Below are 22725 nucleotides of genomic sequence, written 5' to 3' on the forward strand. Positions count from 1 at the left end.
AACCATTAAAGGAAATATATAATTAGGAGAATACTTTAGTCTGAGCGTGTCACCTCAGTTTATGATATAAACTCAAGGCAATCACACTGAAGTCATGCATATCTTTCCCCTGGACTTCAATAATGGATGTAAAAGTAATTTCCAGTATTTCTGAAATGACCACCTAATGCTAAATGACTCAGCTACTGTACAGCAGCAAGCCAAATCCCAGCACCTCAGGCTAGAATAACATTTGGCTCAGACAATATGCCACCAGACCATGCCCTCCTTCATTAGTTCTGCTTGTGTGGTTTTCATGATGTTCAGAGAGCCATCTTTGACCGCCATCTGCCCTGGAAGTTTGGCTTGCCAGAGACGTTAGTAAGCTGCACACACAGGGTGTATCAGTCAATGAATATGCAGCTTTTATCCATACTCATCTCCAGATGAATGTCCAAATTGTGTTACAAACATATTTAAGTATACTACAAGATTTTGAATGGTCAAAAAACCCCAAATCATCCATAATTATTTCTATTTAAAAGAATTAGGCCCACTATACATGTGCTGGAGCTTCCTAGCCTGGTGCTTTAGTGACTAAAGGGGTCATCAGATAAATCCAAGGACATGTGCGGTAATAAGAAACTGAACACCATCCATCCATCCATCATCCATCCATCATCCATCCATCCATCTAATGTTAACCAGAATTGTTAAATACAAATAAAGATGGAGGAAAAAGGCAAACACCCTATAGTATATGGGTTGTCTGCTGATGTGGCATATTTATATGCAGACTGTTTAAAAATGAGTTGTGACTAAAAAGGTCATAAACCACCAGTGGCCACGGACCAACTCTCTCTCTCTTTCTCATGCCCCCTCTCTTGGTTGTCACAAGACTTTTAAGAAAGCTTTGCTTCCTCTGTCTCATTTCAAAGGTCATTAAGTTCTCTGAAACCTGAAAATTTGTGTTGAACATTTATTCATCTGTCCATCCAACCATCTGTCTGGGGAAGAGTTTGGTCACACCCTCCACAGGTCACCATCTATCAGAGGGCTAACACCAAGAGACACACAGTCATTCAGACTTACATTCTCATCTACAGCACAGCTAATTTAGAACCACCAGTTAACCTAACATACCTGCCTTTGGGCTGTGAGAGGGAGCAGGCCCCGGCTGGCCAGTGGATTCAAACCCAGGGCCTCCTTGCTGTGAGGCAACAGTACTAATTACCGTCCCGCCATTGCCCCAGTGTTGAACTTGTTCTTTACTCCGTTGCATGTTTTACACTGTAGGGTGAAGTGCATCTCAGCCTCACCCATAAACGATTGACCACATATTCTGTTTCCTTTTTTCAGCTGTGAAAACCGAGTTAGGATACATGTCTGCTTTTATCTCTGAGGCTAGAAATATATCTTCCAATTCCTAATTCCTTGCGTTTTTAGGACAAGGAAAAATTGTGTTTAGTTTGTTTGTAGCATTCCAATTACTTTTCTTCATTCTTTATTTCCTCTTCATGCCTGAGAGAACAGTTTCCATTCAAAGGATTTACTATACATTACCATATATATATATATATATATATATATATATATATATATATATATATATATATATATATATATACACACATACATACATACATACATATGCCTCAGAGAAACAGCAATCAGGACTTCAGAACTAGAAACAAGAGTGGCTGGTAAAATTATTCTTCCTCCTCCACACATTTCAAACTTTTCTGAAACTGTGCATTTCACTGCTGCCCCTCTTTAAACTGTCTGAATGCCATCATCTCTACCTCCTACACCTCTACCTCCTCTTCATCTGTCTATTTGCTTGTGCGTGCGTGACAGAAAAAAAAAAAGACAGACAGACCCAAACATGCACACATTTTTAAGCACAACAACACATTGGCATTTTTATCATTTCTTCGGGGGAAAATGACTGCAGCAATAACATCCAAGACTATTTCCGTTCATTTTTTTTTCTTGGCATGTCATCCATCAGTCCATTAACATGGTTTAGAAAACAAATAAAAAGCACACTACAAGAACATTTAAAGAATCCTCATATCACATAGAAAGGAATATAAACAGAGAAAGGGAAGTAGCTGTGCCATTCCTTCCCAAAACTACTGTAATGTGCAATCAAAGCACTTAATATCCATTCATTGAGCTAGTCTGTGGCTATCAAAACCACTCTGCTATTGCACACCGCAGCTTCCAAAGAAGGTTGATGACTGCTCACAGCAGTGAGTGCACTCAGTCAATTAACCTCTGTTAATAAGAGTAAAACAGCATTAACATGAGAACTGCATCAAAACTAACCTTTTTTAAGCGAATAACTACATGCTTAAAAACATTAACCTAACAAAAAAAGATTGTAATAACTAATAAGTGCATCATATTAGTCATCATATTAGATACTCTCGAAGGTGCACAGATGCAGGGGGCTACTCTCCACCTGAGTTATCTTTATTTCCTCTTCATGAGCAACGCCTTACTGCAGAATGGCAGATGCTGAATTACAAAACACAGTCTCAGTAAGGTCACCCTGGGTGCCGCTGCCCACCCACCTCCATCCACATCACCCTGGAAACAGGATGATTTTAAGATGCTCCTCTGCACAAATCGAGTAAAAAAAATGCAGCTATGCTGGCTTAAAAGCTGAAAATCTACATTAGATCTAGAGTACCGCCATTTAGTGATTGAATTAGATTAGAATTTTATTATAATGGCCATAATAATGATTTTGTTTTTCAGTCAAGCAATTAAGCAACCAAGCAACCACTAACCACTCAACAAGCCAGACACTCCTGAGGAAATGATACTTCACTTAATAGGCATAGAAGCTTTATTTGATCTGCCATTTTCCACTTAGAACAGAGTCACTTTGAACAAAGGTTTCCGAGTTTTACAACAGCAAAGGACTCTTCACATCAGAACATAAAGGCAGTGACAACAGTTTGGACCAGGAGAGACACAAATGTCCTTACAACACGGTTTGCAAGCATTTTAAAGTCTGCTCATTTGTGTGGGTTCATTCATGATCTGCATGGGCTAGTAAGAGTGCAACCTTTAAAAAATAAATTAATTTAGACATTTGTCTTAAAGGGAAGGAACATTTCCAGCTGAGATGCACGCATGCTCCTAACAACAATATGCAGAAAATAATCAAATTTATGCACAAACCTCATGGACCCTCTAGGTGTACAGAAAACAGTATAGTATGTAGAAGATTTCAGTTCATGCAAAAAAAAGTAAAGTGTAAAATAAATATGACAAATGCGGGCGGTGTGGTAGTTCACTAAAACGAAGAAAATGTTGTTAGTGACGATATAATAATCTAAATATCTTACAATTTATCGGCAGTATACTATTTGCAGTTACAGTATGTAGAAACTCTCCACGATAGAAAACATTTTAACATGAAACCACATCTTTAAACTCTAAAACTTGAACTCATTTTCACATTGAAGCATAATAATACAAACATGACTTTCTAGCTGAAACTCAGTCACTCACATGAAACTTTTAGAAATGGCACAGATACGCACGAGACACATACATTCACCAATCCAAAGAGTAAAGTTTTCTGTTTTTGGCTTTACATTACTGAACTTCTTAACACTGTCCTGGCAGAATACATTCTCTACAGAAAATACCACACAGACCATGAGGTGTGTGGATATTTGACTAGTGTGTGTGTGTGTGTGTGTGTGTGTGTGTGTGTGTGTGTGTGTGTGTGTGTGTGTGTGTGTTTTCCATGCATAAAACCTTGCAACAAAAGATGTCTTTTTGAATCTCATTTCTTTGTACTTTTCCATCTTGATTTAAACCCGGGAAGCGAAAGAATGACATGCACCAAATATAAATAAGAAATTAATGTATTGCCCTAACATTGATACAGCAGAAATTGAGGGATTCATAAACATGAGCGATAAGAAGATGCTAAAGAGTTGCACATATATCTCAACTGAATATTTCTTGTATTATTTTCCTAGTGATAAAACATCATTGCCAAATCAGGACCCCTGACTCTAAATTATGATTTTTTTTTTATTTTTTATTTTTTAAATACAATAAGTCTCTGAGTGGCTGTGAAGCAGTCACCTAGTATTATGAAATACATGATATAGTGATGGAGCTCAGGGTGACTCATTCATATATATATATATATATATATATATATATATATATATATATATATATATATATATATATTTATTAGGGGTGCAACAATACTTGTATCGATATTGAACCGTTCGATACGGTGCTTTCGGTTCGGTACGCATTTGTATCGAACAATACAAAATTTGTAATTTATTTTATCAACTTTCCTTCTGACGATGCTGTCTGTGTTGAGTACTCAGTGGATCTGCGCTCGACAGTGCAGCCTAGGCGGAGTAGTCGAACGCAGATTCACTGAGCGCAGGGCAAGCTAGCGAGACAGAAGTTAAGCTCTCCTTGCAACATGGCAAAGTGAACCTTCCCCACCCTCATTCAGATCTGGCGTTTGGAACTATTTTGGTTTTCATGTGACGTATGACCCTGAAGGTAAGCGCGTCATGGACTAAAGTAAAACAGTATGTTGGATGTGCCACAATGCTCAATTACATGGGTGGGAGCTAGTGTGTTAGCGCAGTTAGCTCGTTAACGTGTTGGCCGTCCAGCCCCACGCACGGGGCGATCCGCGGTAGCTCGTTAACGGAGATTTGCCGTGTTGTGGCGTTAACGTCATTTCAACGAGATTAACGCTGACAGCACTAGTGGGAACACAACGAATATGACTGCACATTTACGCCGACATCATCCTAGTGCAAAGACAAGTGGAAGCAGACAAAAACAACAAGCACGCATGCTACAAACTTTACCCAAGTCATTTAGACAGCCGTTAGCACATGATTCTCCTTATGGGGACCTGATATGTTTAATATGCTGCTGAGAGTATAGCTCAGAAGAAGCGTATAGTATAGCTTTTATTTTGGAAAGAGACATTTCTCTGTAATAAACTCTCTTTTCCAAAGATGAGTAATTCCTCAATCAGATACAGGGCTCGCAAAATCGACGACGTCCCGACCAAATAAGACAGGTCAGGGTGAAGAAGTGGCAGCCAAAGAAAAGCTTACCACAAAACGGAGAAGTTATGACAAATCAGACTATAAGGCAAAAATAAAGTGCAGCTTTATGGTTTCATGGACAAAAGAATTTCTGTGGCTGCAATATGACGAGCTAAATAACCAGGGCTGCACATAAGTGGTCCGCAGGTGCGCATTCGCTGTCAAAATAAAAAACGTGCACAAGATAAGAAGTTGCAACGCGTGTTTGCGTACATAAGATTTTCAGGAGGAGGACAGACATTTGTTTAGAACTCTTAAAGATGTCGAAGAAGCTCCTTTAAGCAATTACTGTGATGTTCCTCCACCTCCAAAGAAATGTCAGGAATCCGAACCACAAAAGAAGCGGAAAAGTATTTGCAGGAGGTGAGCTGGCTTCAAACAAATGATGGACGCACAGAGATGTGGTGCGGAATGTGCCGTGAAAATTTAATCAATGACAAATTAAAAAGGCATGAACATTTTTTTTTGTATCGAAAAAATATCGAACCGTGACACCAAAGTATCGAACTGAACCGTGAATTTTGTGTATCGTTGCACCCCTAATATATATATATATATATATATATATATATATATATATATATATATATATATATATATATATATATGCAGACATATATCTGCAGATACATGCAGACTGGGGGCAAGCAATGAGCAAAGGAAATGCAGACGGTGGCACCCAGATATACTGTATTTTTATACTTGGCTATCACGACTCAACACCCACGACAGAATGCAAAAAAAAAAAAAGTCACACTGAATGCCTTCTCATTAGAAATGTCTTGCTTCATCAACTTCATTTCCAACAGTGAGAACTGATGCTTGTCTTGCAATATGAATCAAACAGATAATGTGAAAATTACTGTTTTAGTGCTCATGCACAAGAGACCGCTGTGTATCCATCTTACATGATTAGAACACTTGTCGGCCAGCCAAGCTGCACTCTCACTCTCTCTTGCAATATGGTTTTGAATTACTGCATGAATCATTTTAATCTATCGATAAATAGTTTTAGAGTACACAGGTGTCTAATAAACGCCATTGCTGCAAGCTGGCTTCAGTGGAGACTTACTGGGTGAAAATCCCACGAGGGAATACAGTTTCAAAAAGAAATGGGAATGATTCGTTTTTGTCTATGTATTGAATAAACACATTGGAACAACACTTTTTAATCACACTCTGCATTCAAGCTGCTGGAGGCGTTTTCAAAAACACCCGCAGTGATCTGACCAAAGATGCATATTGTTAAAAACAAAAGAGAGAGAATTCACTTGGACAGATTTGCCAAACAAGACATACAACTGCTAGCTACTTACACCGGCCTAAAGTTTGAGATACACAGACTTATTATAAACAGCCTCTGAAAAAACTGTCACTGTCACTAGAATACCACGATTGATGTACCAATACATTTAGCAGACGGTTGATATGCTCTGAGGAACCTACCCGTGATGAAGTGGTAAGCCTGAAAACAGTGCATTTGATCAGTGGACAAAGCAGGGATTTTTACAGCACAGGGAGTAAAGAAAATAAACATTTTACCTGAAAAAACAAACAAAATAATCAAAAATCTTTTGGATCCCCTAAAACTGGACACAAACAAAACAAAACCTCACTCTCAAAGTGCTCCAACCGAACATCAGCGTTATGTCTACCAGTCTCAACTTGAAATTCCTCAATCTCCTTTTTCCATTTGACCGCTCATCTCACTATAGCCCTAAATAAAGTGAAAGGAGCCGTTTAGCTCCCCCTCCTGAAATAAATGCCAAAGAGAAAAGAGTGAGAGCACAGACGCAACCACTAGTATCAGTGGTGGTGACTGCACTCCTTGACGCCTGCTGCGGGTTCTCAGGTCGCATCGTCGTCTTCGTCATCCAGGTGATAATTGAGGGTGATGACGGCGCTGATGAATTCTCCAAGCTCCACGAAATCAGCTGTGATGATGTTAATGCCGCTCTCCCCGGGTCTTTGAGATCTGATCCACTGCATCATACCTGGTAAAGCCCTGGGAGAAATGAAAAGAAAAAGCATGTTAGTGGAAAGAGTGCAAGGGGAAAAAAATGATGTCAAAAAAAGGAAGAGAGGAAGGGATGATTCACAGTTGGTTAAACACAGAGAGGGGCGTGCTGAGATAAAAGATCCCTGTGATGCTGCATGTGATGTCTGCGAGCCAGACACCAGCTGCGTGAAGGACACTCTGAACATGCCGGACATGTTCACGTGAGCTGAGCAACAAAGAAGAGCAGCTTTCTGCATAAAAATTAAAAATAAAATCCACGCGTTGTCTCCTCGTTGTTTGCTTTCTTGTTATGCTGAGTCCAACGCTGGCAGTCTATGTGCAAAACGCTTGGATGGGATTCTGAAGGATGCCTACATCAAAGTAACTAAATGCCTGGTGAGAGAGGCTGATAGTGGAATTATCAAATGAATAATTCATGCCAGGAAAATTGATGCTTTTGCTGTTGATGCTTTTAACAAACTGGGGACATTAAGAGGGAATGAAACACAGATAAAGCTAAGGGTAAATTAATATAATTTAAAAAAAAGTTGTGTACCATAACTGAAAAGAGGAGACATAACGTGAGGAAAAATTGCCTCTGGTTTATGGCAGTTGTTCCAGACAAAAAAAAGATGAAAGAAAAACAATAACTCGAATTAGGCCAGTGTCAAATGCCTGGGGATACCTGTAGAAACCACCATGCCTTTGGTTGTAGTTACAAAATGCCACAATGACTCACATTTGACTCCTAAAGTGTGTATCTGTCAGGGTACACACGCTTGTGATTTTTTTGTTGCGAGCTGTTATGGCTAAATCACTTCTGTGGGCTCTGGTGCCTGAGGTGTTTCCATAACTCTGGTCACAAAACTGAGCGTCTGTGTATGTGTGGAAGAAGACTGTGTGCCACCACTGGTGGTAACAATGCATTTTTTGCTAGGCCTAGCATAATAGCGATCATGAGCACAAAAACATGCACATAAATGAGCATGCACACCTTTCTGTAATTGTCTCTCTCAGTCCACTAGCCACACCCTTCATCACAGTGCTGGCTTTTGGTGTCAGAACCACCTGGGAGACAAAGAATGTCCCCTTCCTCCTGCAAGAGAAACGTTGAGGGTTTACATGTTATCTTTGCTGTAACTTTCTTCCTTTTTAATAGTCACCATAATATATTTGCTTTACAGAAGTGCTACTTCTTATATAATTCACTGCTTTACCTTTGAATTAATTACTTTGCATTAACTGCAATTAATCTTTTTAAAGCCTGCTTACTTGTAGCAGCATGCTGATGAAATCAGTAAGTTAAGCAAAGGAGCCAAAAGCAAGTCAAATTATTTGTACAGACCTCTAAGCACTGCAATATATCTACATCATGATAAAAAAGATCCATTGTGTTTAATCCTTATGGCTCATTTGCAAAGTTACAAAACATAAAACCAAGTTAATGAAACATGGATCATTAATTAAAGTGATTAAAAAAATTTATGTGGGGAACACAACAGATTTTATCTGATTTCTTCCTCTGTGTAGCAGACACTGGATTCATGAATATGAAATGTACCTGCGGTCAGTGATAGATGCCTGCAGAAACTGAATCAGCTTCTCCGGGTCAGTGGTGTTGGCCCAGGGAGAAGGCATCATCTGGCCTGGCCACAGGAAGGGCACCTCCAGGGCCATGGGATGGTGGTAGAAGACAAGCACCTGGTACTCCTTCTCCCATAGATACTGAAGACTCACCTGAGTGAGGGAGGGAGGTGTTCATAGTAGCAAGAGGTTATAAACTGAGGAACATAAAACAACCTGAACAGGTAGCTGATTTATTGACAGCTTAGTTCTGAATTAATTCTGAATGAATGAATTTCTCTCAGAGTGATGCATCTTCAATATTTAGTACTGACTTATCACAGAAGGTGTCAGATGTGTTATTTTTGAAGTCAGTGGCTCAATAAAACACCAACAGAGAGCTGTAAGTGAACCAAACTACATATAAAATCTATTTTAAGTGAATTGCATTGACTCTAACGTGATGATACATTTCTGAAAGCATTTTTGCAGACGTAAAAACAGTGAGACTGTCTCCCACAAGTTGCATTCTTACAAATACATGCTTATGTGTATAGCTGGACATCAGCAGCACATTTTGTTGGCTACATCCGATGAAAGAAATGCTGGATAGCAATATTAATTAATCGTAAGCAACCGGTAACAGCAATGAGCTAGATGATCCTCAGGGAGTGTCAATTACAGCAAAAATACACCTTTTCATCAGAATCCCAAGACGCATACACTTCACATCTTCTTTTCCAGCTGATTATTTGAGCTGATTTATTTTTTTGAAAAATGGGCTTGCAGCTGAATATTAGTTCTTAAAATAGACCAAACAAGTGCTGGAAAACAGTGCTGAAGTGGATTAACTTTGAATAGCAAAGCAAATGTGGGCTATAGAGATGGCAAGGGAATGGCAGATAAACTTACAGTCTCAGGTCTCCGTCTACAAAATTAAACACTGAGGAGAAGCTCATTGTTTTCTCAGAACCTACTAGTCACTCTTGGCCTTTTTGCCCTCTTTTTCTTTCACTCAGCTGCTGCACCTGACAGGAAGGTGCTCATCTTAGAGTGGTGTCAGCGATTGTGGTAGTTCATGAATTGTAGGGCTAACTGGTACTGCTTATTTTAGGTTATTCAGTTACAGGGGAGGGTGGGAGATGAAGATGGGCCACAATTGGATGGGAAAAAAGACAAAAAAAACCCTGAAAAACCTTCAAAGAGCAAAGTCTCATCTTAGGGAGACTTTTCTACTTGTCTCCTAAGCAAATGGGCATGGCGCGATATGGCAGCCTCGCTTCTGTCAGTCTGCCCCAGGGCAGCTGTGGCTACAACCGTAGCATGCCTCCACCAGTGTGTGAATGCGAGAGTGAATGAATAGTGGCATTGTAAAGCGCTTTGGGTGCCTTGAAAAGCGCTGTATAAATCCAATCCATTATTATTATTATTATTATTATTATTATTCTGAGTGAAAAAATGAACTATGATTAGAGATGTAATAACCATAATTCTACATCGGTACTGATCAAAACACAAAATCACTGTTGTGCGGTGCTGAGAAAACAATAATTGCTTGAGGTCTTTTGAACTCAGCTAAATAAGATGTTCTTGGTAAGACGAAAGAAGCATCAGAAAAATGTTCAGCTGCTCCTACTTCACGTACCCCTCCTCCTCCCTGTTAAAAGTTAAGTGTATTTATACCTCCTGAGCAAAAACAACAGGGCAGAGCTTCTCTCCAAACACCTCCTTTAGCATGGTCACCAGTTTTTCATGGTGCAGGTTCTGCATGCCGTAGAAGTGGTTGAAATCCAGGAAGACCACCTCTCTGGCATGAGCTGACAGAAAACTGCTGATCTGCTCTAGGCCTTCTCTGACCTAAAAAAAACAACAACAAAAAAAACAAAATATGCACATTATTAAAATCTTTAGTGATGATATTAAATGTAGACATACAGACTGTGAACTGTGTACTTCAAATCTCTGAAGGACCTTGTATAATTAGGCTCTCAGTCTACACTCAAATATAAATATGTTGCCACACACACAGAGATGGTTAGATATCACTTAGCAACCACAAGCATTGCTAAACAGTCATCACATCAAAAACCATCAAAACTCTACTCTTTTCTAACCGTGGCACTGAAGAGCCCGTGGGCGAAGTACAGCTCATTTTCAGGGTCACGGGGCTTGGTGGAGATGCGCAGGTCAAAGAACCGGATCCCAGCCTCCAGTTGGCTCGTGAAGTTCATAGTCTGTGTAGCCAACCACTTCCTCATTAGCTTCTTGGCCACCGTGCCAAAAACAGAAACGAAGTTCTGCACCGTCTCTGGCTGCTCGGGGCCCACTGGAGACGCCTCATCGATGTAAAAACTGAAGGAATCGTGGGATCCTGGGGGAAACACAAACATGAGTCTGCATACTGACTACTGCAGGTGTCGTTTCTGGTGGGAGACGACTGAAAGTTGAGGTCATTACTGAGAAATAGCCCAAAACCAAGGTAACAAAACTAACTACACGAAAAACAGCATCCAAGGTTGCAAATCATGAACTCGGACAGCTTGAAGAAGAAAATATATATATACATATATATATACATACATACACACATCCATCTTACTTATACTCTAATAGTTCAAAGTTAAATCCAGTTATGTCCCTGTCAGAATCCCAAGGAAATCAGATTCCTGATGGTCATTCTCTAATAAAGTTTTATCGTTTACATATTATCCTTTTCCGATAAAACTGAGTTTTGGTGTAAATTAAAGGCAAAATAAAGAATCAAGAAAAATTACAGCCTTTGACTTAACAAATTTACAACCTGGATGACAACTATTTTATCCACTCTGGATATGAAGACTTTAAACTAACTTTAAACTAGGATAGACCTCTAACTGTGAAATGCCTGGTTTTGGATTCCTGCTTAAATTCAGACACACTTGCTTAACAAGTGAACCTGCCATTAAATTGCTTCCACACAACTACGCTTCTCACCAATATCTCTGAATGATCAAAATTTAAAGGTCTATGTCTTCTGTCAGAGTTTTCCCGACAAGCTCTGGAACCGTATCTGAAAAGATACATGCTGTGAAATTTTCCAAATGTCATCTTTGGAGCCTTGGGGATCACAATCATTTTGGAGTGGCAGCAAAAATCTTAGATACAGACATCTACAAGCCTCAGGAAATAAAACAAGTCACATGAATACAGGCAGTGGAATCTGTGAAAAACCTCTAAAAGCATATTTATTTTGTTATTAACAGTGATACAGTTGATGTTTTCTTAGTTGTATTAAAATTGAAATGGTGAAAAAAATACATTTGTGTAAGCCAGTCTGTACACTGAATGGTGATTCCTTTGTGACATTTAACTATTTCCTTGAGACAAACTCAGGATCAGCTGTAAAATAGACCTGAAGGTTGTGTGTTCTGCTTGAGCAGTTAACATCTCCTGCTCCTCTCATAATCACTGAGACTTCTTCATTATCCCCTTTACATTTCACATCCTCACCTTCTACCACCACCACCCCTCTGACACAGAGCCTGAACTGACCTTCAGCTATCTATATAGCGGTGCTAGGTCTTCACAGTCAGCACAGCGAATGACCATAAGCTGAGTAGACAGCTGAATCCTGGGGCAGGGCAGCAGTCGCATCACTACTGGCTAAGCCGCACCACCAGGGTCACAGCGTAGCAGAGCATGACCTTAACCGACTCCAACAGCTGCCTCTGCAGAAAATCTTTGCTTTTTAGGGCTCAAAGTTGCGCAACAACAAATCATAATCATCGCAAAATTATTTTCATTATCCAGTCATTCAGTCAATGTTGAAAACTACGCTACTGCTGATGCCTTTAGGGCGCTTGTTACTGAAATGACCCTTGCAGTGTGGTGAAAAAGTCAAACAATTTAAGTAATTTATTTAAGCCCCCATCTTGACATCTTTTTTTGGCATATTTGTCATGCTTACATGTTTCAGATCATTAAATAATTGTAATATTACACAACAATAACCTGAGTTAATACAATAAGCTGTCTTTAAATAATGATTTCATCTATCACGGGGTAGAAGCAACCCCTACCTACATGGCCCCATGTGAAAAAAGTAATTGCCCCCTAAACGTAATAACTGGCGATGCCACCCTTGGTAGCAAGAAATTTGATCAGCCACTTGTGATAATAGACAATGACTCTTTCACATGACTGTATGGTTGGTTTCTGAACATGAAACCAGGGTCATGCCAAACATATCAGTTAGATTTAAATCCAGATTTTGACTAGGCCAAAGTTGGTTTTTGAGCCTTTGAAAGAAGTGTGTACATTATTGTACTTTATTGAGCCCCGTGGGGAAATTGCTCTCTGCATTTAACCCATTCACTCAGTGAAGCAGTGGGCAGCCATTGGGCGCCCGGGGAGCAGTGTGTAGGGACGGTACCTTGCTCAGGGGTACCTCAGGGTAGCTGTTAAGGGGAATCGAACCCCCGACCTTCCGATCATGGGGCAACCACTCTACCTACTGAGCTATCCCTGCCCTGAGAGGTGGACTTGCTGGTGTGTTTCAGATCAGTTCAATTCAATGCAATACTTTATGGTCCCGCAAGGAGAAATTAGTTAAGCAGCAAAGGCAACAATACGAATAAACAAAACGATAATAAATTGTCCTGCTCCACAACCAAGCTGGACATTCTCCTTCTGGATTTTTCTGGCAAAGAGCATAAACACTGACCATAACTGAGTCTTTACATGCTGTTCTGGGTTCTTTGTGACCACTGGATGAGTTGTTGATGACCTCTTGGAGTAATTTAGGCTGGCCAGTCTTGGGAAAGTTTACAACTATTACAACTTAATTTTGTCTAATTAACATCTGTTTGATAAATATGAATAACAGAAGAAGAAGACATTTAGGAAAGGGGGCAAATACCTCTTCACAATGTATACAAGTAAAAATAAGTAAGCAAATCTTCACATATGAGATGTTTGAAAAGGTAAGTTTGGCCTTCTTTAATTAAAAAGAAAAAAAAATCACTGAAACAATTAATTTACACTTGAAGTGGCTGCTGCCCTTTAACCAATAACCTGAATAATTGTTTCAGTTTTGCAACACACACTTCTAATAGCTACACACCCATCAAGCTGCATAGGCCACTCTCCTTGAGATACGCGTTGTTCTGTTTGGGGAAAGAAGAACAGTTATAAGATATAAATTAAATCTAACAGTCCCCAAGGATCTAGCAACAAACTATATTTTATTAGTTTTTAATGAAAGCCTAGCACCTGAGGGAAACTAATGAGGTTTGTTTTGCATTGCTAACAAATACTTCTATAAATATGTATGACAAAAAGCCCATGGTTGATGCCATGTTGCAGAGAGAAACAATCTCACAGGAAAAGCTGAGACAGTATCAACCCTGGAGGGCCAAATCTTTTGCCAAATGTGCAGAACATCTGTGAGAATTTGCAGAAATGTGAGAACTTCACTCCAATACTATTATGATGCCTGAGCCCTGAATGTGATTAATTATTGTTTATGCTCCACCTTGATGGTCTGCCATTTCTCAAGGGAAAAACATTCATTTGGAAATGTGTGGAAGCATTTCAGTTTTTGAAACATACAATCCACACAATTAGTTTTCATTCTCACAAAAACAAACAACAGCAGCTCAGAACTGAGTCATTTCAAACTTGTCTACAGAGACAAAAAAACTTCTCCTTTCAAAGTGTAAGATTTTAAACTTATACTTCTCATTTTAGCTTTAGAAGCAAATACAACATAACAGGTTGTGACTGGGGTGGATTGTCTTATATAGTTTATCATTTATGTTCCATAGATTGGTACTGGTGACATTCAGAGCAGTATTAATCACCTGCAGTTTCCAGGTCTTGGGATGTGCACATTTCGTGCCAGTTCCTGATTTTTCCAGTTACCAGGCTTTACACTGATCCTCTGTAAATGTTATCAAGAACTTGACACAGGAATTCAGCCCACTTAAGTTTGCTTAAGAAGTACAACTGTTTCTTAGCTTTTACCAGAGTGCAAATGTGCGGTGACTGTGATACTTCTATCGAGTGTCATGATGAATGAAAAAAAAGCAGCAGGTAAATCAATAAAAAGACCACTGACCGGATAATCTTTGTCACCAAATGCAGACAGTAAATTACAATAATATACAAATGCGCAAAATCTTCATGCTACTGCCATGAGAATGAACATTCCTCTCTGTATTTAAAATACTTTTACTGGGAAAGGCATTAATGGGGAATAGAGTCCAGTGTTTGATATGAATTACCTACCGCAAACAATATCCAAACAAACTACTGTCAAGCTGTTTGATCACTTTAACTTTGCTAAAATTGAAGATGTGTACACAGAAAAAACTAAAGCACCCTGAAAAAAAACATATCCCAGAATAATACAAGTAGATGTCACTTGTGTAGCACTTTCATTGGAAAGCAAACTTAGGGAACTCTTTTCTCCGACATGTAAATATCAGCCGCACACAAGAAGAAGAGTCTCAAACTGCAAAGAGAGAAGATGAACAAGAGTGCCACAGAGACAACAAAAAAGACTTCAACAAGGTGAAACAGAGTGATGATGATGACAATGTTGATGACAGTGGTGCTGGGTGCTGCTACTGTTACCTTAGAGAATTGACCTTTGTTAACTGAGTCATTCTGACTGAATGAGAGCAGAGCATTCAGAGAGAACCACTGGTGGTTTGTGCCCTTTTTCATTACAAAACATTACCACTCTCCACCCTTTTTAGATCTATTTTAGGATGCTGAGTAGAGGAAAGAGGAGAAGAGAAGAAAAAAATGAGAAGAGAATGAAAACTGACAGGATGGAGATGAGCTAAATGTTACTACAAGATAGATATAGGCTTCTGACTCTACATAATTTTGTCATTTACACTTCTTTTTTTTTTTTTACAGTAATTCTGCAAGTGTTACTCTTTGCATCTATTTTTCAAACTCTCCAGTTCCTTTTCTCCTGTCTTAACACTTTATTTTCTCCATCTTGTTTGAGCATTAGTGTGCACACTGTATTTCTGATGAGGCTGAATTATTTGACTTTGAGACTATGTGACTATTAAGATAAGTGTCTCTGCTGGAAATGCAATTATCTGCAAATGGTGGGAAAACGAGCCAGTGGAGAATTCCACACTGAACCATTTCTTTTGGATTCTACAATATTTTTTTTAATTTTCTTTAAGCAACTTATAAAAGTGAAAACTCCACAAATATATGATGTTGGCTAATGAGTGGCTAATTATGAGTATCATGCATCAGCATAATACAATACTGCAAACGAGGGAATTTTTTGCAAAACTGCTAACTGTAAAATCCTCATGAGCTCCAAACAAGCAAGATGCACACAATATCTTTGGCAAAACAAAATTTCACTCAGATTAAGGAGGGTCTTGATTCACAGATAAAGAGCCATGGCAGGAAATAGCTCTAAGATGGGCATTCTCTCTCTCTCTCTCTCTCTCTCTCTCTCTCTAACAAAGACCCCCCTTTTGCTTTTGTATTGCACATTATATCCTGTTTTTCAGTGGCTTTGAGTTGACTGACTCCCCCTCTTCAAACATCCGCACTACCAGTGTTTATCTTGGCATCTAATACCATTCATCCATCTTGCTCTATAGGGGTTTAAGTGGCGTCAAAGTGATCTAATCAGGGGACTAATGGCCTTTTACAGCTAAAAGTCCAGGGCAAGCCTTTTTCTCTATCCAGAGGGAACCACTGAAACTCAAGATGCCTCTTCTTACAGTGGATTGGTTGTTATTTCTCGCAAGACTATCTTAACCTAATACCACTGCCTTCACCCATCCCCCTTGGTAATTCATGCTATTCATTGCTTACCTAAAGCCTTGAGCTGTTACTCAGGAGGTGAAGAATGGCTCCCCTGAGCCTGAAAATGTAGTATAGAGAAGTGTAAATCAGCCTTCTTCCCCGGTATTAAAATAATCAATATTATCTGCATGGAATGGAATGGGACGGCACGGTGTTATAGTGCTTAGTACTTTTGCCTCACAGCAAGGGAGGACACAGGGAGGACAAGATTGCATGTCCTCCCTGTGTTTGAGTGGGTTTTCTCCAGGCTGCCTCCCACAGTCCAAAGACGTTAGGTTAATTGGTGATTTGAAACCGGCCATGGGTGTGAAGTAAATAAAGTACTTAAAAAGTGTGTTGACCAAATTATCACAATAGAATGATGCACCATTTAATCATTGTACTCTGAAATAAGAAATAAACAGTAAAAAAACCTAAAAGTTGAGATTGCATCGCTTTCTAAAGTAACTGAGAAAGTCTATGTAAACGGGTTACAGCTGCTAGTTCTAAAGTCTTTGTTTAAGGCAAAAATAATATAAATAATAAATGTATAATGTATATAAATTGCATGCTAGCAGTCTATTTTGCAGTTCTTCTGATTCATAATCGCTGAATATTAATTAATGTAGCTTTAACGATCCAGAACGATATGGTTTCACTCACCAGTTCAATTTATTAAGACAATACATTTGAATATTTTAGGTGCTTAAATAAACCCATAAAAAGCATTTCATAATAAGTGACTAATACTGTGTTGCCACTATAGTGCTGATTCATTTAGTTGTCATGCACACCTGCACGACACAGATATTGTACATGCCAGTGAGCACATAGTTCAAATTATACACCTACCACCACACAAAGTACTGAAAATCCATTTAATTACTATGGTAGTAAAAACGTGACAGATCTTCCCTTCCCCCTCTTAAGCTCGTTTCATGGTGACAGAGAAAGAAATTCACAGTATCTCTGGTGGCACACCTTTCTGCTGACCGTCTTGCTGAGAGGAATGCCAGCCAGTCTGCAGCCCTCACCTGGCAGATTTAACAGTAGCCACAGGAAAAGAGTCAAACACTAATCAGCCTGGGTAAAACAAGAAAGGTAGCTGCTCCCTCTCCCTCACCATCTCTCCCTTCAATGACCCAAATATTTAATATTCTACTACGTCTTTCTTTCCTCTCCTGCACAGCCCTTCAACCTAGTTCCAATTAGTATAGGCACAAGCCATTTGACTTTTATAGATGCGATATGTCGGCACAGCCGGAGGCCAAAGTGGCATGTAGGGACAATGCAGAAAGCTGAGTCATGCCTAAGTGCTACCATGTTCTTAGGTCTCAAACAACGTAGTCTGCAGTGGATTAGCAGGATTAAGAAAATGAGAGCATGTATTATTCTCACATAATTAATCAAACAGCCACAACGCAACTGTGCTCAGTCATGAGTCATAGCATAAAACAAACAAACAAACAAACAAATTAGAAATGTGCAGTTATTCCAAATAAACTGGACAAGAGCTGTCCCAGTGTCATCCAGTTAAAAACATCTAAATCTGACTCCCTCAGATAACACCCTTCCTCAGTACTATTGTTATATACTGTAATTCTAGAATGAAAGAAAAAGCTCTGTGCACAGCTCATTTCTTTTTTCTGGACAAATCTTCTCCAGGTTTCACAACCACACTGAGTCAGCTCTCCTTTAAGTGTCAAATGATTCACATGTGTTTTTGAACTCGGTAAATCATGCAAATTTCAATTCAGCTGGGCCTGCTAAGTTTGACAAAATTGATCATTCCTCTATTTCAGATTGTCTCGACCATGTTGTTGGCATTCAGGATCAGACTTTGCAGTGTTTTGCCCCTTACCTGGAAGAGCAAAACGTTAAGGAATACTTTCCTTTGCAACCATCTCTCAGGATAAAAAAATGCTGTGTTTTTTTCAACCCTCATTTCTTACTCTGGCTGCTCTGAGAACATACACCTGATATTTTGTCCAAGATTCATAGAATACAACATCGTTTATTAAATATGTTGGAGGCTCCTTATGCATGGGAATACGTTGCACAGCAAAATTCATTGGATGACACTTTACAGTGCAGATGGACAGAACAAAAATTGTGTCTGTGTCCAAAACTTTATGGATCTAGCTGTGCAATCTCATTAAGTGTCTCTAAATGAAAACAGATTTTTATCTGTTAATATCTCTCATATTTAAATACTGTAAATAACCTGTATTTAAGTTCACTTGACAGAGGTAGGTGACATTGCTAAGTTTACCGTCACTGGATCAGTCTCATTGTAATTTTTTGAATTGTCCATCAATCACACAAAGTAACAAGAAATAGCAGGAATTTAAAATGAGTGAACAACCACAGTCAGCATCATATGTACTGTAGCATATAAACTGCTTTCATAACAAGATTTTGCAGGTTGAACCACTCAAATGTAACAGGTAAGCACATGCAATCTGTTACACATCTGTTATACAGCTGTTGTAGCCATCAAACACCTGCTACTTTGAGTATCTTTAATGTGCTATATGCACAAATAATTTGGCAGCATTAGCTCATTAACCAGTTACTTGAAGCACAGCAAATGCTGTTAAAACATTATATATATATTTAAAAAATCCGACAGTAATGAATCTGCCACCTCAGTACCCTAAAATAAACTGTCAATCATTCAGATGGTTATGTGTGCTAACAGCTAGACTGTGACGTTTTCTGGCAACAGCGGAGTAGCAGCCATCACATTATCCTACACTGTAAAGTACTACTTTTCCCTGGATATTTCAAGCTCTGCGGTAGGTGAATTGCTATTTTGAAAAAGTGAGCACAGAAAAATAAACTAAGAAACAGGCAGCAGCGGTTGTATAATAAGTTTTGTACAGCAGCATTTTCCAGTAACATCCTGGAAATAATATTCTTCCAATTAAGTGGAGCTATGAGACTTATTTGAGGAAATGAATCGCCCATCCTTTTTGTTTCTTGCCTGTCCCAGTTTTATTCCTGCTTGAACAAAGGCTTAATGCTGTGTTCAATGATGAGACAAAAGAATGTGATATGAGATGCACACTTTTGAAAGAACTCGGACGTACACTCCAATAGGAACACATGGTTGTTGCTATAATGAGCTTGGATAGAAATCCTGTGTGTTCTGGAGTTTCTTGGCAAATATGTGCAGGCAAACACAAGAAAGTGCAAAGATTTGGTGGATGTTTACAGAATCTGTATCCAAATGAAGGATAAACTGAGCTATCCTCAGCTGAGCTGCAGGCCACAGAACCAATGAGAGATATTAATGCCTAATTAAAAGGGACAGAGCATGTTCCCATGCTGTCTTGGCATGGATGAACTGTGATTCCGCACAGCACATGATTCAGCAAAATTACAAGCATAGATTATGCATACTATGTTGTTCCAGTCCTTATTTGTATTCCATTACATCTAATTTGACTGCATGTGTCTTGGCATCCTTAAAAGCTGTGATCATATTTGGTCATATGCCGTGCCCTGGACATCAACCACTAATCCATCTGCATGTGAAATGCAATGTTGCACATGCCAACCAATAAACACCTCAAGTATTGGGAGTTCAGCAAGAAAAAGACAGAGAGCGGAAGAGTGAAAGTGAGACAGAAAGGAGGGGGAAAGGGAATGAAGCACAAAGGATTAGAAACTCACAAGAATGAAGAATCGAATCGCTTTGTGTGGAGGTGTGATAATCGCTAGGCAGTGAATATGGATTTAACTGGCTGCTAATAAGACATTCTATCAGTCAGATCAGTGGTGGGCTATACAACCAGCATTTCCCATTTGAATGGAGTTAAAAAGACCGGCACACTGATTGGATAAAGGTCCGACAGCACATTTTCAATGGGATGCGCTGTGATCATCTGAGTGTGCAGACTGCACCCATCCCACTCCGTCTCCCTGTGGCCACCACCCCAGCATAAAAGCACAAACAGAGCAGCGTGGCTCATCTATTCTGAACCTATAGAGTGGTTCTAGATGACCCTTTTCTTTATTATCATTATTTTCTAAGTGCATACTTACTCGGCCGGAGAACGAACACGACAGCTGGGTATTATGATAACCGTTAGACAGGTGATCGCAACACAAGCAACTGAACTATTATAAATACATAGTACTTCTTTGGTTGCGCAACAGGTCTTACCCTTTGTTCCAACGAGGTGCAACGAAAGTGACGGTTGTATTAAATGCACAATTCAAGTTTAGGAAGCGGTAAAACACAAATCTGAAACTGTCAATTTGTGCATTTCTAATCTACTAGAAAAGCTGTACGCAATGCGCGAGGTTAAAAAGACACGGGCATCCTCCTCATCCGATTACACTTGGACAAGGTCTTAAAAAAAAAAAAAAACACTTACCGGGAATAGCCAGGTTGGTGAGCGGGATAGTGTGCATGCTCTGCGGTAAACTTGCCATCCAGTCTGCGAACCGCAGGTCGCTTCTCCCGTGAGACGAAGCCATGCTTCCACCTTGCACAACGCTCCGTTCTCCCTGACCGGTGCCTGCGCCAACCTGGAGCGCGCGCTCTCTCTTTCTCTCTACACACAGACACACTCGCGCCCTGCCTCACTTTCTCTCAGCATCCCTATCTCACGCACACACACAGACACAACTGCGCGACCGAGAAGTCAGCCCCCCCAGCAGCACACATAGGCGTGTTGCACATTTATGAAAATGCGGTTGGATGGATCTAAATATGGCAACATTCGGCGGTTAGTCGCCCAATAGTAACATAGCCTAAACGCCGCAATGGGTATGTTTCAGTACTAGTCACTTACAAAATAAAAGGCAACATATAATCATCTCATGTTTTTAGCATTAATGCACAGAGCATGAATGCTAGACTACACAAACCCATAAGGTTGCCAGAACACCCCCACATGAGGGCAGCATGTTAAATATTTTGGAACCACATAGTTGGATATGAATAGCCTATGTAAAAAGGTCTGCCAAGCTGATTCCATAATTCAAGACATGCTTTTACTGAGGTTAGAACATTTTGGACATTTAAAGCCATCTTTTTAGAGGACTGGATATGTGCATTATCCAAAAAGGTTCAGTTAGTGTAGGGTTTTAACATAAGATGGTCACAGATTAAATTCTAATTCCTAGTTAACCTATGTCTGAGCTAAGGTCATGCACTTGAATCACTGAAAGCTATATGAAAATGACCCATTCTGCATAATCAGTGTGATTACAATCAGCTGGCTGGCCAGCTTAACACGAGTCATTCAGAAAATAGGTTGTAATGGTATAAAGATGGAGAATATACAAAACCTTTTCTTTCATGGTCTGTATCATGTCCAGACACTCCACGGAATTTATTACCTAAATGACAGCAAAGTAGATGACTGACTTCTCTGCCAAAATCAGGTTTTTTTGTTGTTGTCGTTTTCCCATCTGGTTGTGTTTTCTACAATTATGTGTTTGGAGGAGTGTCACGAGAGGAACGGTTTATCAAACCATTGCCAGCAAAAGCACAGAAAAAAGATCAATATTGTCATAAATACTGTGCATAATCACTAATCACTGCCATGTCTCCCAATATAAACATAGGTCTCTCAAATAATAGGCTTTGCCTTGGTTGACCTTAAACCCAGTGTTCAAATGAACAATATACATATTTAAAAAGAAAAAAAGGGATCTGAATTGCCATCATATAAAATAAAATGTCTAATTCATGACAGCTGTTAATGTCAGAGTCAGCTTTCAACAATATTTCGGGTTGGTTGCCACAAACCGGGTTGGTTGCCACAAACCTGAACCTTAAAAAAGGACTTCTGTCCCTTTAATGATGATGCCGTCATTCACCTCCTACATCGTTCCCTTGCTCACCTGGAGACCGCTGGAAGCACTGTGAGAATCATGTTCTTTGATTTCTCCAGTGCCTTCAACACCATTCTTCCCTCGGTTCTAAAGGACAAGCTGGTGAACTCTGGAGTGGACCATCACCTCACTACCTGGATCCTGGACTACCTCACCGACCGACCACAGTATGTGAGGACTCAGGGCTGTGTGTCGGACAGGGTCGTCTGCAGTACGGGGGCCCCACAGGGAACGGTTCTGGCTCCGTTCCTCTTCACCATCTACACTGCAGACTTCTCCCACAATTCCACCCAGTGCTTCCTGCAGAAGTTCTCTGATGACTCTGCAATAGTCGGCCTCATCACTGATGGGGACGACAAGGAGTACAGAGGTCTGACCCAAGACTTTGTGGACTGGTGC

At 39.8% G+C, this 22725-nt stretch overlaps 1 protein-coding gene across 1 annotated transcript; it reads right to left on the bottom strand.

Annotated features, from left to right (window-relative positions):
• Window positions 1–2813: 2813 nt before the first annotated feature.
• On the bottom strand, window positions 2814–21174 carry plcxd3 (phosphatidylinositol-specific phospholipase C, X domain containing 3). The gene is made up of 6 exons (XM_085475723.1): window positions 20859–21174; window positions 10779–11035; window positions 10348–10521; window positions 8663–8838; window positions 8096–8197; window positions 2814–7107 (listed from the first exon to the last, which is right to left on the bottom strand). The coding sequence occupies exons 1-6, from the start codon at window positions 20959–20961 to the stop codon at window positions 6951–6953; spliced, it is 969 nt and encodes a 322-aa protein (XP_085331849.1). The 5' UTR covers window positions 20962–21174; the 3' UTR covers window positions 2814–6950.
• Window positions 21175–22725: the final 1551 nt, after the last annotated feature.

Source organism: Copadichromis virginalis, linkage group LG12, assembly GCF_057382275.1.
Source record: "Copadichromis virginalis isolate Kocher_CV1m ecotype Utaka linkage group LG12, C_Virginalis_male_GT1.1, whole genome shotgun sequence".
Taxonomy (NCBI): domain Eukaryota; kingdom Metazoa; phylum Chordata; class Actinopteri; order Cichliformes; family Cichlidae; genus Copadichromis; species Copadichromis virginalis.

What these genes read in the sequence shown, in the direction of transcription:
- plcxd3 (XM_085475723.1), bottom strand. Translation starts at nt 20,961, where the DNA reads ATGGCTTCGTCTCACGGGAGAAGCGACCTGCGGTTCGCAGACTGGATG. An exon ending in CACCAACCTGGCTATTCCCG is followed by an intron (nt 11,036 to 20,858) that starts GTAAGTGTTTTT and finishes TGTTTCCCCCAG; the next exon opens with GATCCCACGATTCCTTCAGT. An exon ending in ACGGGCTCTTCAGTGCCACG is followed by an intron (nt 10,522 to 10,778) that starts GTTAGAAAAGAG and finishes TGTTTTTTTTAG; the next exon opens with GTCAGAGAAGGCCTAGAGCA.